This window comes from Ornithorhynchus anatinus, chromosome X2 (assembly GCF_004115215.2).
Source record: "Ornithorhynchus anatinus isolate Pmale09 chromosome X2, mOrnAna1.pri.v4, whole genome shotgun sequence".
NCBI classification, from domain to species: Eukaryota; Metazoa; Chordata; class Mammalia; order Monotremata; family Ornithorhynchidae; genus Ornithorhynchus; species Ornithorhynchus anatinus.
This window is the reverse complement of record NC_041750.1, coordinates 22,462,374-22,480,199: the sequence shown is the minus strand read 5'-3', so window position 1 is coordinate 22,480,199 and position 17,826 is coordinate 22,462,374. Positions and strand designations below refer to the sequence as shown.

Below are 17,826 nucleotides of genomic sequence, written 5' to 3'. Positions count from 1 at the left end.
GCCTGCTTACCTTAAAATGGCATGAAGGGTAGTGAGAAAGCTGTGAAAACGCTAACTCCCAATAGAGTACTTTCATTTAGAGAGGGAATCAGAAGGTCCGGACTTGCTCATCAGTGATATTTAAATATCCCTATACTCTTCATTTCCTCTAACCCTAACCTATTTACAAGCCATTCTCCCTCTGTAGGCGGTAAGCTCATGGTGGGCATAGATCACATCTAACAACTCTGTAGTATCATACTTTCCCTAGTCCTCAGTAGAGACCTCCACACACAGTAAGTGCTCAATAAGTACTGATGATTGATTGCTTGATTAGAGCATCTACTAAATGTGAAAAGCTGTACTAAATGCTTGTGAAAATACAACAGAAGCCTCTTCCCGTGAACACTTGTTCCCTGCTCACAGGGAGCTTAGACTCTAATAGGATGACAGGCCTACCGAAGCTGTTCGTTCAGAGTGGGAGCAGGAGGAAAAAATAAGATAATATAAATAGCAGAGTGAAGGTCAAATATGGAAGAAGGGAAAAAGAAGAGGGAGAGAAGAGGGAAAGGAAGAGGAAGGGATGATGGGAGAGAAGAGGGGAAAGGGAAAGGACGGGATGATGGGAGAGAAGGGGGAAAGAGGGAAAGGAAAAGAATACAGGATACACCTCTCTTCCCACCACCATTAGTATAATCTGTTACAGGCTTCTAAAAATCAGATTCCCTTTCTCCTCTCTCTCTTTCCTTGTGTCTCTGTTTCCCTCAGAGTCTAGATATAGGACTATAAAAACCCAACCATATTAGTAACAAACATAGTTCATTTATCCATTTCAAAAAGGTAATTAGCATAGTGACTAGGAGAAAAACTAAATAACTCAACCAACAAAATAGCACTATGTAAAAGGTCCCAAGTCATCTTAATGATGCATGCCTCGAGGCTCACCCTATAAGGATTTTAGAAGGCATCCTATGGATAGGCAGATATTTCAGTTAATTTGCATTTAGCTGGATCTTTTAAAAAACATTTGTGCTAAATACACAGTTAGCCAACATACGGGGAAAACATCAAAACCAGCACATCAGCACATTATTAAAAACATGAATATTTTAGCCAAGCATTTCTTATCCACCTTCAAGAGCCCATGTTCACAGAAGTTTCAAACTCTTCTCAGTTTCACGATATTGTACCAGTTCAAAGAACTGTAGTTTGGTAATTTCCCAAGTGCTCCCCAGCCCTCTCTAGGACCTCTGCTAAATGTAGAGCTGGCTGAGTAGAACAGTCACCTTATCAAGCAGTCTTCTCTCTTGTACCAATCTCTCAGGTCAGGACAGGGCTTAGCACATAGTAAGCACTTTAAAGATACCACAGTTGGTGGGAACGTTGGCCTCTTGGAGGGGCATAACTCAGAAGGAGATCCTTGGACAGGCAGGTGAATTCCGTACTGGAAGTGTTACAGTTTCATTTGGGGCTAGATTTTCAGGGTGGTCCCTGAGGACTGCAGTCTGCCTTCTCCTCCCTTCCACCATCTCCCTTTCCCAGATAGCCAGGTGGAAATATTCTGGGTCTGGGATTCAGGCGACTTGGAGTCTGATCCCAGCTCTGCCTTCGATCTAGGGCAAGACAGTTAACCTCTCCGTTCCTCAATTTCCTCATTTGTAAAATGGGGATAAGACCCCTCTTCACCCTACCTTTAAGATTGGGATCCCTGCGTTAGGTCAGGTGCCATCTCCAATTTGATTATCTTGTATCTAGCCTAGCACTTAGTACAGTGCTAGGCAACTGTTAAGGACTTAATAAGCACCATTATTAAACAGGATCTCTGCCTCAACAGCTCTCTTCCTCTCTGTCTTCTCTTGCTCCACCCCTAACTATTCCTCACCCTTAACTTTCCTGCCTCTGTTTTATGGACAGTGAGAACGAACACATTTTCAACCCGGATCTGCAAGGAATTTTCCCGGCTATCCAATCTGTAACCCATCTGTAAACAAAGATTTTGACCTACACTGATGACAGTCAAGTGCTGCTCAGTGGTTAGCCACAGAGAGACACGCAACTGTCCGCTCATAAATGTAGAAAGTTTGAGGGAAGAAGGGCATTTCCTTCTAGAAAGATAATGTTTGTCGAGCACTTTGGCATCGTTCCATATTAGAGACGTTACAGCTCCTTGCTCGGCACTATTAATAATAGATATCCTACCTCAGGGTAGATAAAAACTGTGTACCAAGACAGTTTCTAGAAGAAGGCAGAAACACAGGGAGGCACCCTGGGAGTAAAAGCTTCATTAGCTTACATTCGTTTTAGAGATTCCTTGTGATTGATGCTTTCTCTCAAACGCTCTCCTCCTTGGCCTCTCGTGACTCATGCGGCTCATTTAGTGAACTTGTCAGAGCCCCCAAAATGAGCATCCCAGCAAGCCCTTCTCCTATCGCTGAGCAAATTCATTCCTGGACGGAATGTCCGAGAACTGCAGGATTTGCAGTTCCAGTACTTCCGCCCACGATATTTCTTTCCACTAGACTCTAAGTTCGTGATGGGCAGAGAATGTGTCTGCAAATTCTGTTGTATCATCCTCTCCCAAGTGCTCGGAACAGTGTTCTTTACATAGTAAATGCTCATTAAATACCATAAACTGCTCTATGGGAAGCATCATCATAAAGTGCTCATAAAGTTCTCTATGCGAAGCAAAACTAAATACGATTGATTGATTCCTCTCTTCTCCTTCACTTGGCTAGCATCTCCCAGTGGCTATCAGTGGCCATAGACTCTGCAAGCATTCTCCCTGCTGCCCCTCATGACTCTTCCCTAAAAGGGGCTGAAACCATCTGTAGGGTAGGGGTAGTGTACTCTTGCAAACAAACAAGCTTCTATGAGAGGCAAAACTAAGGAAGTGAGGGGAAGAGGAGTATAATCTCCTCCCTAAATTGGCTACATTTAGAGAAGCAGCATGGCTCAGTGGAAAGAGCCCGGGCTTGGGAGTCAGAGGTCATTCATTCATTCATTCAATAGTATTTACTGAGCATTTACTATGTGCAGAGCACTGTACTAAGCTCTTGGAATGTACAAATCGGTAACAGATAGAGACAGTCCCTGCCCTTTGACGGGCTCACGGGGGCTCACGGTCTAATCGGGGGAGACGGACAGACAAGAACAATGGCAATAAATAGAATCGAGGGGAAGAACATCTCATGAAAACAATAGCAAATAAATAGAATCAGGGTGATGTACATCTCATTAACAAAATAAATAGGGTAATGAAGATATATACAGTTGAGCGGACGAGTACAGTGCTGAGGGGACGGGACGGGGGAGGGGGAGGGGCAGAGGGAAAGGGGGGAGAAGAGGGTTTAGCTGCGGAGAGGTGAAGAGGGGGTAGAGGGAGCAGAGGGAAAAGGGGAGCTCAGTCTGGGAAGGCCTCTTGGAGGAGGTGAGCTTTAAGTAGGGTTTTGAAGAGGGGAAGAGAATTAGTTTGGCGGAGGTGAGGAGGGAGGGTGTTCCGGGACCGCGGGAGGAGGTGGCCCAGGGGTCGTCGGTGAGATAGGCGAGAATGGGGGACGGTGAGGATGTGGGCGGCAGAGGAGCGGAGCGTGCGGGGTGGGCGGTAGAAAGAGAGAAGGGAGGAGAGGTAGGAAGGGGCAAGGGGATGAAGAGCCTCGAAGCCTAGAGTGAGAAGTTTTTGTTTTGTGCAGAGGTTGATAGGCAACCACTGGAGGTTTTTAAGAAGGGGAGTGACATGCCCAGAGCGTTTCTGCAGGAAGATGAGCCGGGTAGCGGAGGGAAGAATAGACTGGAGCGGGGAGAGACGGGAGGAAGGGAGATCAGAGAGGGAGGTCATGGGTTCTAATCCCAGCTCCGCCGCTTGCCAGCTGTGTGACTTTGGGCAAGTCACTTCACTTATCTGGGCCTCAGTTCCCTCATCTGTAAAATGGGGATTAAAACTGTGAACCCCACGTGGGACAGTCTGATCACCTTGTATCCCCCAGCACTTAGAACAGTGCTTTGCACATAGTAAGCGCTTAACAAATACCACCATTATTATTTCCCAGAAACCAATGGGAACTTCCTGTGCCTAAACATGAACTGGAAGTAGCAAAGCCTCTTTTAGAGACTTCACTTCCCTGAAGGCTAAAAGGAATCTGATTGAACTTATCAGTTCCCTTGCCCCCATCTAAGCCATTCTAGATAAAGAATATAAAAATGAAAGGAATCCTATCATGGGCAAAAATAAATTTTAGGATAAACTAAAATAAAATTCATTCATTCGATAGTATTTATTGAGTGCTTTCTATGTGCAGAGCACTGTACTAAGCGCTTGGAATGAACAAGTCGGCAACAGATAGAGACAGTCCCTGCCGTTTGACGGGCTTACGGTCTAACCTGGAACCCTAGCTGAGGCTTCCGGTCCTGGGATGACACAAGGACAATGGAGCCTAACTGCTGTCTTGCAACAGGTTCCAAAAATGGAAGTTTCTTCTGCTGCTACCTAGAGTCAACTTTTTAAGTTCTAAATGGATGCTTTCCAAACGGGTCAGGAACTTTTCTATTCCAGATGGAGACCCAGCCATCTATCATCCATTTATGTGGCAACAGAGAAATACAGTGTGGTCCTACAGAGCTGGTAAGATTACTTATTAAACCAAAGAAAGATGAAACCATTCCCAGAAGACATCATTTAGAAGTTTTCCTTGGGCCAGATGAGTTAAATCAGCTCTAATTTCAGTATTTAGCCTCTCATTCATTTACATAAAAGTAAGCTCATGTTTTTCTTTTTCCATCAAAGAGAAGATACAATCTTTCCATATCTGGTTGAAAAGCAGGCTGGGAGAATACTTCTTTAAGAGAGGGAGGGATGTTCTAGGGGATTCAGGAAGGATTCAGGTTGGAGTGAACCACAAAGCACTGCCCAGCTTTAAAACCATGATTTCACTTTCGAATCAATTCCCGTCTCTCACCCTGACCTGCTGACGCTTCAGCCATAGCAGCAGCCCCATCACCAGACAGGTGACCAGGCCACTGTTTCAATGATCGCAATTTTCATAATTCTTCCCACTTTCAAAGAATTCTTTTGCCAAAGCAAAGTGCAGAAATATACAGTCAAAACGACACACGTTTTCATCACCACACTGAAAGTGCCTTAAGGGGAGGGATCATGTCTTTCAATCAGTCACATTTATAGAGCGCTTACTGTGTGCAGGGCACTGTCCTAAGTGCTTGGGAGAGTACAATACAACGGAGTTGGTAGACACGTTCCCAACCCACAACGAGTTACTTACGCTACTGAACTGTCCCTAGTGCTTAGTACAGTGCTCTGCACAGAGTAAGAAAGCAAAAAATATCACCGATTGGTTGATTGATTTCATTACACGATATGGATAGAACATAATGAAAGAACTAGGAAACTCTCTTCCCACAACACGGGTCTGTTTTGGATATAACACGGCCCATAAATTGGGCAAGAAGGCTTAGTGCAGGAAGAAACGATTGTTTCACGGTGACCCGGTGCAGCCTTGAAATTTTGGCTCACTTCAGTAATGGCTCAATGATAATAATAAAAATGGTGATATTTGTTAAACAGTAATTTGCCAAGCACTGTGGTAAATACAAGATATTCAGATTAGATACAGTCCTTGTCCCACCTGGGGTTCCCAGGCTAGAGAGGAGGTAGGACAGGAAATTAATCCCCATTTTACGGATGAGGAAACTGAAGCACAGAGAGGTTTAGTGACCTGCCCAATGTTAGGCAGCAGGAAAATGGGGGAGCCAGGAGCCAGGATTAGAACCCAGGTCCTTCTGATGTCCAGGCCCATGCTCTTGCCACTATACCACGTTTCTTCTTCAGGAAATACTGCCCTGAAACAAAGGAATGATTGAAAGTGTAAAACCAGGTTTAATATTTGTAGTTGTGTCTTGGAAAACAACGTAACGTGAAACTGGGATTTGAGTCATATATGCCAGTGGGAAATAAGAGGTCAAACTTTTCATAATTGCTTGAGTCACGGCGTTCATATGCCTACTATTTAGTTACTTTAAAAGTTTGAAAACAGCACGTAAATTGGATAATATTATCTGTAGCTCTCTATGTGACTGTGTTTTGGTAAGTGACAATTTCTGCCTTGCTCTGTCTTTATGTGTTTGTAACTTGCCCATATGTTGGTGGTTTTCCTGAATGGATGTGTGCTGTCTGAGTCTTCCCGTTCCAGTGTCTTCCTGCCTGCTGGCCTTTTCTTTCTCTGACTCACTCTTCAAATCCGTCCCCAAAACCTGCCGGTCTCACCTTCGTGACGTGGCCAAGATCCGCCCTTTCCTCTCCATCCAAACTGCTCCCGCGTTAGTATGATCAGTCATCATATCCCCACTTGATTACTGCATCAACCTCCTTTCTGATCTCCCAACCTCCTGTCTCTCTCTGCTTCAGTCTATACTTCACTCTGCTGCCCGGATTATCTTTCTACAGAAACATTCTGGGCATGTCACCCCACCTCCTCAAAAATCTCCAGTGGTTGCCTATCAACCTCCGTATCATGCAAAAACTCCTCACCGTTGGCTTCGAAGCTGTCCATCACCTCGCCTCTTCTTGTCTCACCTCCATTTTCTCCTTCTACAACCCAGCCCGCACACTCTGCTCCTCTGGTACTAACCTTCTCACTGTGCCTCATTCTCTCCCGTCTCACCGTCGACCTCTGGCCCAAGTCCTGCCTCTGGCCTGGAATGCCCTCCCTCCTCAAAACTGCCAAACTGGCACGCTTCCCCCCTTCAAAGCCCTACTGAAAGCTCACCTCCTCCAGGAGGCCTTCCCAGACTAAGTCCCCCTTTCCTCTGCTCCCTCCCTCCTACTCTCCCCATCACCCCGACTCCCTCCCTTTGCTCTCCCCTCCCCGGCCCTACAACACTTAATGATGACTATATATCTATAATTCTATTTTTATTTGTAAGGATGCTACTGATGCCTCTTTACTCGTTTTGATGTCTGTCCCCTGCTTCTAGACTGTGAGCCCACTGTGGGCAGGGATTGTCTCTATTTGTTGCTGAATTTTACTTCCCAAGTGCTTAGTACAGTGCTCTGCACACAGTAAGTGCTCAATAAACACTATTGAATGAATCAATAAATACGATTGAATGAATGAAACTTTCCTCTCACTTTCTATTTGAATCTGAGAGGAAAAGCAGACGTTCCCTGCCTAAAAGAGCCATCAGAATCGGCACAACCCGGCGCTGCCGGGTTCATGTTGGATACAGACTGCTATCCCGGTGCTCCACATCGGGAGGGGGACCAGGGTGTGGAGGCAGGAATGCCAGTTCGTTCATTCACTAGTATTTATTGAGCGCTTACTATGTGCAGAGCACTGTACTAAGCGCTTGGAATGTACAAATCGGTAACAGATAGAGACAGTCCCTGCCCTTTGATGGGCTTACAGTCTACCAGGGTTCACTTCCAGGGACTTTTGGGACAGCTGAGTAGTTGCCCTCTAGGTTCCTAAGACTACAATTCCCCACAGTCCTTGGGAGCAATGGAGCACCTAACCAAAATAGTAATAATGATGGTGATGATGGTAATAATAATAATGGCACTGTAGTAAGTGCTGGGGTGGATAAGATAATCAGATCACTGTACCTCACTATACCTCAATCTCATCTATATTGCCGCGGACCCCTGGCCTGTGTCCTGCCTCTGGCCTGGAACACCTTCCCTCCTCATATCGTTCAAAGCGTTACTGAAGGCGCATCTCCTGCAAGAGGTCTTCCCCGATTAAACTTTCCTTTCCTCTTCTCCCACTCCCTTCTACATCGCCCTGACTCGCTCCCTTTGTTCATTCCCCCGTCAGGGCTCCGAAACAATTATGTACGTAGCTCTAAATTATTTATTTATATTAATGTCCGTCTCCCGCTCTAGACTGTAAGCTCGTAGCGTGGCTCAGTGGAAAGATCCCGGGCTTCGGAGTCAGAGGTCATGGGTTCGACTCCCGGCTCGGCCACTTGTCAGCTGTGTGACTGTGGGCAAGTCACTTAACTTCTCTGTGCCTCAGTTACCTCATCTGTAAAATGGGGATTAACTGTGAGCCTCACGTGGGACAACCTGATTACCCTTTATCTACCCCAGCGCTTAGAACAGTGCTCTGCACATAATAAGCGCTTAACAAATACCAACATTCTTATGTATCTGTTTATTGTCATATTGTACTCTCTCAAGCGCTTAGTACAGTGCTCTGCACAGAATAAGCGCTCAATAAATATGATTGAATGAAAGGTCAGAAACAGTCCCTGTCCCAAGGGCTCACAATCTATTGCCCCAACCCCCAAAAGCGAGGTCAGGGCCACTTCCAATTTACCTCAGGCTCAGTTAGAGCTTATCAGGGCCCAGGTCCAGGGATTCAGCTCTCTTCAGTGCCGTCATCAGAAAGCATGATAAAGCGTGACAAATAGTGTAGCTCTCAACCGTGGAAAGGGAGGGGGTTCATTAAAAACAGAGAAGGAGAAATCCTTCCTCATGAAGGATTTTAACGAGGCCATTGTTTACCTGGGGGGCCTTTCCCACCCACAGTGTTCTCTCTGGGCTCATCCTCAAGGCTGAAAAAGAGGCAGGAAACGATAAGATGTTTTATCACCTCATTTTGAAAATGTCAGGGTTTCAGGCTGTCCTGGAGTAAAGTAAATGTTCCCGTACTACCCAGGAAATCTAAGACATGGTGAATAGCACGTTTTCCCTACTTTGCTGATTCAGCCTTCGGAGAGGATGTGGGGAAGAGAATCATGGTTGTATCTTGTACCAAGCACATGAAATACTATCTCTGGAGATTGAATGGATCCCCATTCGTGACCTCTCACTCCAAACCACATTGATGTCAAGGTGATCATCTTCTTTCTCAAAATGCCTGCTGATAATTTGCTACCTTTGCAGCAATCTAGAAAATAACCACTGACCATCTCAAGACATAATAAAAATGAAGTGGAAAAAAAAGAGGTCCTATTTTGCTGAGTGTCAGAGGGAGAAAAGGAGGGAAAAAAGAAGGAAAGGAGAGAGGGGAAAAGGGAGGGAAAGAGGGAGAGGGGGCAGGCACCATTGTCTAAATGGGTTTAGAAATAAAACCTCACTCAATCCTTTTGTCCAACAGTATTTGAGTGTCTGAAAGGGGAGTTTACTGTTTATGGTCCTTGTTAGGCACTTTCTGTGTTCCAGGAACTGTACTAAGCAATGGAGTAGATACAAGATGATCAGATTGGACAGTTTTTGTCCCACATGGGGCTTATAGCTTAAACGGAAGAGAGGAAGATTCATTCATTCATTCATTCAATAATATTTATTGAGTGCTTACTATGTGCAGAGCACTGTACTAAGCGCTTGGAATGTACAAATCGGTAACAGATAGAGACAGTCCCTGCCCTTTGACGGGCTTACGGTCTAATCGGGGGAGACGGACAGACAAAAACAATAGCAATAAATAGAATCGAGAGGATGAACATCTCATTAAAACAATAGCAAATAAATAGAGTCAAGGTGATGTACATTTGATTCCCATTTTACAGATAAGGAAACTAAGGCCCAGAGAATTTAAGTGATTTGCCCAAGGTCGCACAGCAGAAAAGTGGTTGAGTTAGGATTAGAACTCAGGTCCTCTGACTCCTAGACCTGTGCTCTTTCCACTAGACCATGCTGCTTCCCTGTCCTGCTCTGAAGCTGTCATGACCAGATTCTGGAAAGAGGAGATCCCCCACCCCACTCCCACCAACGCTCCCGCCATCATTGATGTCGTGGAAAAAGACATTTTAAATGCATCCAGAGCAAAGGTTATCCTGGTGACCAGAGGGAGACGAGCGCCTTCTCCAGCCCCCCGACTCTCCCATTGTCCCCCATTCTAGTGTTTCTACCAGGGATGTTTTGTTTTCTTTAGAAAGAAATATTTTTCCCCCTATGAGATAATTAATTTTTGTCAGTTTCTCTGTTTATAAGGGAAACTGAGAAACTGTTAATTGAAATACAGAATGAGTCACTGTTTTCAGCAATTTTTGGCAGCATTCTAATTTGTGTCAATCTCAGCCTAATTATTAGGATTTTTTTCTCTTGCGCAAAGAGCGTTTTTTTAAATTTTCTCCTCCATTTTTCACGTGGCATAAAACATGAGCCCCATTGCTTTGGGTCAAAATGAATCGAGATGCCAGTGCCGCTGGATTATCGGGAAGCTCGGCGTCACGCTTAGTTATTCATGCCCCTTCAATATTTAAAGGCTTGACATAGTACGGCAGGCTTTCTCTCTCCCTCCCCCTGCCCACAACCAGAAAATAGGATGCTTTTAAGGACTTTTCCACCAGTATTAAACCAGGGTATATGGCCCATCACTAATGACATCACCGAAGTGAACTTCCCAGCAGCCATCAAGGGAAATTCATTTGGAAAGCCAATGGGATGTCACGGGCAAAGGGCAAAGTTTTATAATAGGTGACCAGTCAGGCATTCCTGTGGTATTTGTTGCAAAAACATTCATCACTGCAAACTCATTTCATCCTAATGTGGATGTAGTACATTATTCCAAAGGAATTCCTCTGCAAATGACCATTAATGTACAAAACGGAAGCCGTTAACTGTAGGCAGGGTTCATAAAACCCATTAGATCAATGGCAAGTATAATGGGAGTGTTAATGGCTCTTAATAGAAGTTAGATTCTTCCTCTCTCCGACTCATAGCACAGAACTTTATGTTTTGCAGGTAGGGGAGACGCACTGGCCACCGACCTCTGATATCCCCAAGACAGGAAAAACGATTAGAATGGCTGAAATAACTAAAGGTCCACTGATCTGTTGTTACCCAAAGGGAAGGTTGGATGAAAAGAGGAGGAAATTGCACCCCCACCCTGAAATCCAACAGTCTCAGGCTTCTGGAGCCATCAGCAAGATCGATAGTGTTTACTGAGCATCTTCTGCATGCAGAACACTGTTCTAGGTGCTTGAAAACAAACCACTGAAATAGCAGATTAAGTCTCTGCCCTCCAGGAATTTATAATCTAAATAAATGCTGCCCTTCTCTGAAGATTATTTTATGGAATTTGTTCAGAGATTACTGGGTGTCAAGTACTGTTCTAAGTGCTGGGGTAGATACAAGTTAATCAGGCTGCGTAAGCTCGTTGCGGGCAGGGGAGAACAGGTATTAAATCCCCATTTTGCAGTTGAGGAAATAGAGGCACAAAAAAATTAATTGACTTGCCCAAGGTCACACAGCAGGCAAGAGAAGCAACATGGCTTAGTGGAAAGAGCACGGGCTTGGGAGTCAGAGGATGCGGGTTCTAATGCCGGCTCCACCCACTTGTCTGCTGTGTGACCTTGGGCCAGCCACTTAACTTCTCTGTGCCTCAGTTACCTCATCTGTAATATGGGGATTAAGACTGTGAGCCCCATGTGGGACAACCTGATTACCTTGCATCTATCCCAGTGTTTTGAACAGTACTTGGCAAATAGTAAGCGCTTAACAAGTACCATAATTATTATTATTAAGTGACAGAGCCAGGATTAGAATTCAGGGTCTCTGACAACCAGGCCTATGCTTTAACCCACTAGGCCACACTGCTTCCACCAGAATGTAAAATCCTTGAGGGCAGGGATCATGTCTACCAGCTCTATTGCATTATATTCTCCCAAGAGCTTTCAGCGCTTAGAACAGTGCTCAGCACATAGTAAGCGCTTAACAAATGCCATCATTATTATTATTGTACAGTGCTTTAGCCACAATAATGGCTTAGTAAATTTCACTGATTGACAGCTAGATGGATTGATCCCAGGGGAACCTCAGAGAGGACTTGAAGTCCTTGGGTTCTTTGAATGGAAAATGATTTAGAGTCCAGGGCAACTCTCTAGGAACTCCTTGCCCTAAGGGAGACCTCCGGATGACAGTGGCACCATGCTCTGGAAGTGCATTTCATAAGCTGGAAGGTGAGATGGGTCCTTTCTAGTCTTCCTCTTCTCTGAGGCTCAGCGCAGGAAATGCCACCTCTTCCCTATCTATATGGAATCCCCTTCCTGTCTTTCTCCAATCAATTGTATTTACTGAACACTTACTACTATTACTATTAATGATACTAATTACGGTATTTAGAGAAGCAGCGTGGCTCAGTGGAAAGAGCACGGGCTTGGGAGTCAGGGCTCATGAGTTCGAATCCCAGCTCTGCCACTTGTCGGCTGTGTGACTGTGGGCAAGTCACTTAACTTCTCTGTGCCTCAGTTCCCTCATCTGTAAAATGGGGATTAAGACTGTGAGCCCCACGTGGGACAACCTGATTCCCCTATGTCTACCCCAGCGCTTAGAACAGTGCTCGGCACATAGTAAGCGCTTAACAAATACCAACATTATTATTATTATTATTTGTAAAGCACTTAATATGTGGAGATGAGAGTGAGGAGGGAACAGTAACTACCCTCTCTCCATTCTGTCCCACAACTCCAATAGAGCCGACACCCACAGGAGACACTGGGTTGGGCTTCATGGAAAGTTGAGGGAAGGAGCAAAGAGAGCGACAGAGAAACTGAGGGCCAGGGAAGAAAGGAGAGTGAAATCAAGAGTTTTCCAACTGGTACAAAATTCTCCAGCTGGTCTCAGGCTGTGCTAAATGCTATTCCGACTTGTAATGATTCTATTTCTCTTCCAGCACACTGCCATATTGCCAATCTCACTGATAGAGGTCGTGATCACTCCTCACCGCTACCCGTCCAAGAAGAAAGGACTGATCTTGCTTGGCTGTTCTGCTGTTGCTTATATTTGCTGGTAAGAGCCTGAGGGTGTTGGTTCTGCCCAATTATTTAGGTAACAAATTTCAGGCCCAAGGCAACCTTCATCCATTGATTATTTCATTCAGTAGTATTTACTAAGTGCCTACTATTGTCAAGGAGCTGTTCTAAGCAATGGGAAAACATACTTGGAAGAGAATTGGATATGGTTCCCAAGTGTAGGAGGAATTTATGCCCAAGAAATCAAATGGACCAGGAGTTCAAGAAGCTATGGATCCAGACTGGTAATACAATTTTCCAGAGAAGCTTGGGGAGCATGAGTTTTCAGAAAAATATTGCAATGGAAACATGGGGACCGAGATAGCTATTATTTGGTTATGGGGCTGTTTAAACAACGTTATGCCATTCACTCTTTTATAGAGTTCCATTCGATGGTCCTCAGTGTTGGAATACCTCAGAGGACACTGAAGCAGTAACCTAGTGACAAGTGGATTGGCTTCCAACAGTGGGGCTGGAGAGAGAAAGAGGAGCAACAGTAAATCCCAGCTGCTGAACTAACCCTCTGACCTGCTCCAATCCCATTTTCTAGTAACATGACCTGGAGTGCCCACCAGCCATGGTACTCTCATCTAATCCTCGCCAACATCATCAATCAGTAGTTATTAAGTGCCTACTGAATTAATGGGAGAATGGGAATGAATTATTGGGCAGTGAATAAGGGTGTCCAGCAGGAGAAGGCTGAGAGAACCTCTCTCTCTCACTTTTTCTGAATTTCCGGGGCTCTCAGCCATGGTGACTAATGACTTATTAGGTCTATCCAAAGGACTCTTGGAAACTGAGAAACAACAGCTGGCATTTCATAGGCTGGAAGGTGAGATGGGTCCTTTCTAGTCTTCCTCCTCTCTGAGGCTCACCTCAGGAAATGCCACCTCTTCCTTATCTATATGGAATCTCCTTCCAGTCTTTCTCCAATCAATTGTATTTACTGAACACTTACTACTATTACTACTACTAATATTAATTATGGTACTAATATGTGCCAAGCACCATTCTAAGACCTGAGGTAGGTACAATTTAATCAGGTTGGACACAGTCCCCGTCCTACATGGGGGTCACACTCTTAATCCCCATTTTATAGATGAGGTAATTGAGGCTCAGAGAAGTTAAGTGACTTTCCCAAGGTCACACAGCAGACATGTGGTGGAACCCGATTTTGTGCATAGCAATGTTCTAGGTGCTTGGGAGGATACAGTGGAGTGGACAGGATCCCTGCCCTCCCAAATTAATTCCCAACACCCCAGATTGTTTCAACCCAACAGCCACCTTTAGCATGAATGCAGTATACCTACTCCTAACACTCACACATATATGTGAGTATTAATTTAAATATTCAACTATTTATTATGATCTTGTCTGCCTATGCTCCTGCTGTTTTCCGACTTTGGTCTGTCTAGTTGATTGGAAGGTAACTGTAGGCTTTTCCACTGCCGATGTTCTTTGCTTAGTTTATCTTTTCTTGGTTTTAGGAGGAGGAGGAAAAGGTTAACCCTGACCCTTGCTATGTCACTCTGAAATACTAACTGTGGTATTTGTTAAGCACTTACTATGGGCCAAGTGCCGGAGTACATACGAGATGATCATGTCAGGCGTATGTCAGTCTCTGTGCCACACAGGGCTCGCAGACGGAGTGGGAGGGAGAACAGATATTGAACCTCCATTTTACAGAGGATGAAACTGAGGCACAGACAATTAAGCCACTTGTTTATGGTCGCTTAGAGAAGCAGTGTGGCATAGTGGATAGAGCACAGGCCGGGGAGTCAGAAGGCCCAGGGTTCTAATCCTGGCTCCACCGCTTGTACGCTGTGTGACTTTGGATAAGTCACTATACTTTGTTGTGCCTCAGTTTCCTCATCTGTAAGTTTGGGATGAATACTCTGAGCCCCATGTTCAATAGTATTTATTGAGCACTTACTATGTGCAGAGCACTGTACTAAGCGCTTGGAATGAACAAATCGGTAACAGATAGAGACAGTCCCTGCCCTATGACGGGCTTACAGTCTAATCGGGGGAGACGGACAGACGAGAACAATAGCAGTGAATAGACTCAAGGGGATGAACATCTCATTAAGACAACAGCAAATAAATAGAATCAAGAATAAATAGAATCAAGAATAAATAGAATCAAGACATGGGACATGGACTGTGTCCAACCCAATTAACTTGTATCTACCCCAGTGCTTAGTACAGTGCCTGGCAGCGCAGTAAGCAATTAACAAATATCGTAAAAAAAAAAAGATCACATATCAGGCAAGCTGCAGAGTTAGGATTCAAACCCAGGCCCTCTGCCTTCAAGGCTCATGCTCTTTCCACTAGGACACACCGCTTCTCTGAAATGGAGAGAACAGAGCAGTGTCTGCAGCAATTAAGCGGTTTTCGGTTCTGTGTCCACAGAATGTACCTTTTCTCCACACCAGCTGTTATTGAGCACAAGGTGACTGGCAGAGAGAGGATGGCTGGCTCAGTGCAAACCACCACCACTACCGCAAAAGCAATTCGAGTACATGTCCTGCTGGCAGTCGGACTTGTCTTGTCCCCCTCCGCCACCTGTGCGAGTGATGCTCTCCCTGAAGGTGTTTACGTGGCTTCACTGTGAAAGTGCGCCGGAGATGTTTGCTGTGACATTTACATCTATGGATACAATTTCACAATTATTACCGTTGTTATTATAGAAGCATCACTGTCCTGCTTCTAATTCTATCCAACACTGACACATCTCTAGCCTCCCCGAGACTTTGCCCATGGGGGTCTGCCATTAGTGATGCTGGATGAGTCTTCTGGGAGAGGGTAGACCTGCCCTGGATCTCCAAATGGAAGAAATTCATGGAGATGCTGTAAGATGGCTGTTCCCATACCAACTGACCCACATGCCAGGAAAATCGGTGAAATAGACAAATAATCCAGCAAGCATGAGGTAAGGAATATGGACCAGGGCCAGGGCCAGAAAGATCGTGAGAACCAAACGTGAGCAATCACTCTGAGAAGGACAGTGTGACAGCCGAAACCATGTTATGACAATCTAAAAATAGCCACGCAAGCCAACTTCCAGGGAGACTGCCCATGTGGCTTGTTTTTGTTATTTTTCCGATTACAAAATTAGAGGTTTGGCCTATATATGGAAGCATCCAGTTCAGAAAAGGAGAAATGACTGTCCCAATCCTCTGGATATCACCCACAGTGCATAGGCAGAGCTGACATCTGGCAAGATCTCAAATCTGGTCCCTTCTCCCCCAATTCCTCTAACCTCTGGCACTTTTTAAGTCGGCGTGAGGAATAGTTGCTGATCTGTCCTCTACAACTGATGCCCAGTTATCAGCCAGGATGTAACACTGTCTGAGCCTTTGATTTACTAGGTCCTTATGATGTTTCCCCTGCCCTCCTTGTTTCATAGACCTACAACTGGCCTGAAGCTTGATATCACATTGTCACCATGCTCTGCCAGCCTTCCAAAGATCCAGCTAGTTCTCTTCATTCCCTCATTTACTTTAGTCTCTCCAAACATCAATGGAGAACACGCTGCCTAAATAGCAAAGTTCTGCGACAGCATTCTACTCTTTCAACACTAAGGAAAATCTTTGGTTGTGTGGAGATTCCCAGGTATTGTCTGTATACAATCTCAGTCTTCTTCGGGCTGTTAGTCCCTAGCAGTCTGCTGATTCTGAAAACCGTTTTTGTTAGATGCTAGGATAGTTTTCCTACTCAGCTTTCTCTCCTTTTTTCTTGGAGTTAGAGATGACGTTGGCGTCTTTGAAATCCAAGTGCCTGCCTGTACCTCTCAGCCAGTAATGGCCATCAACTTTGGGAGCCTTAGATTCTTGACTTCAACCTCGATGGTGACTTCCTCAAAAGTCAAGAAGACAGCCATGTCCTCCCGTGCCACTTTGTGTTTTCCGTAAGCCTCATCCTTGATGATGGAAAGCGTGTGAAGGAAAACACTGAAGAGTTTCTTCGATGATGTCCCCAGTAGCTTCCTCCTCTGACAGGCTTTCCTGCCCCCAACCAACCGTATTGCTCCTTATTCTCCTCAACTTTAAAGGGAGCTGCTGAGGAATGGATGGGACTCAAGTGCTTGAGTTTGGAGTGCTGCTGGCATCCAGCATTCACTGCTTTTCTCTGGCGTCTGAGCCACTGCCTCATCTAAACCAGCAAGTAAATATTAGGGAGTTGGAGGGTGGAGGGGGGACGGGTGGATCCTAAAAGCAATTTTTAATTCCATTTCATAATCCTTTCCTAAGAGTTTCATATTCTTAGTTGTCAATCACTCCTCCCTGTAGCAAATGGTTTCTTGAAAGCAGGTATATTTTATTCATTATTTGATTTTTAAAAAGCATGCATTCAGTCATGTCATCAGAGAACTGTCATTAACTGACAGCAACAGTTTTCTTTCATGTCTCTATACAGACTGCCCCTTAATAAATTACTGTAATCTCACTGAATGCTCTATTTGCATTTTCATTACACTTCCCACTGCCAGGTGAAGGGGCTCAAGTTCTTGCTTGCATTTTTCTCGGAAACAACGGAATCCACTGGCCCCTTTCAGCATCTTTCTCTTGCAAACTCTCCAGTCTCCACTGAGAAATGAGGCAGCATTTTCATTTTAAAAGAAAAGAAAGTGCCAAGCTCTCAGTTCAAAACATCTATCTATGCAATTTGCAAATTGAGCTCAAAACCCCCTCAAATACGTAAAAGAAATGTAACATGAATGAACTAATGCAAACTTCTGCGATTAATCCTCTAGATGGTAAATTCCTTGAAGGCAGGGATATTGTCTAGTTCCTCTATTTTACTCTTCCAAGCACTTAGTACAGTGCTTTGCACACAGTAAGCACTCAGTAAATACCATTGATTGATTAACCTTAATACTCCAGATTTCAAATGCGCCTCTGTCCCCTCTGACACACTCCCTCACACGTCCTAGAGGGCAAACTTTCCTCCTCCAAGTCATAGCAACAGAACACAAAAGGCGAATCTTGTTTAGACCTAACTCCCTTTACCAGCCCTGCCCTCTCACCCAACCTCTGAAAATCTTGGCCAGTGCTCTCAATTGGTTCTGGTCCCAAGAAAATAGGGGGTGAAGCGGAA

The 17,826-nt window shown here is 44.9% G+C and overlaps 1 protein-coding gene across 1 annotated transcript in view; it reads left to right on the top strand.

Annotated features, from left to right (window-relative positions):
• Positions 1 to 17,826, top strand: part of LOC100084308 (androgen dependent TFPI regulating protein) — a 49,152-nt gene that overhangs the window by 20,456 nt on the left and 10,870 nt on the right. The window contains exon 4 of the mRNA XM_029053268.2: positions 12,609 to 12,724. Coding sequence (XP_028909101.1) covers positions 12,609 to 12,724 — 116 coding nt within the window. The remainder of the gene's footprint in view (positions 1 to 12,608; positions 12,725 to 17,826) is intronic.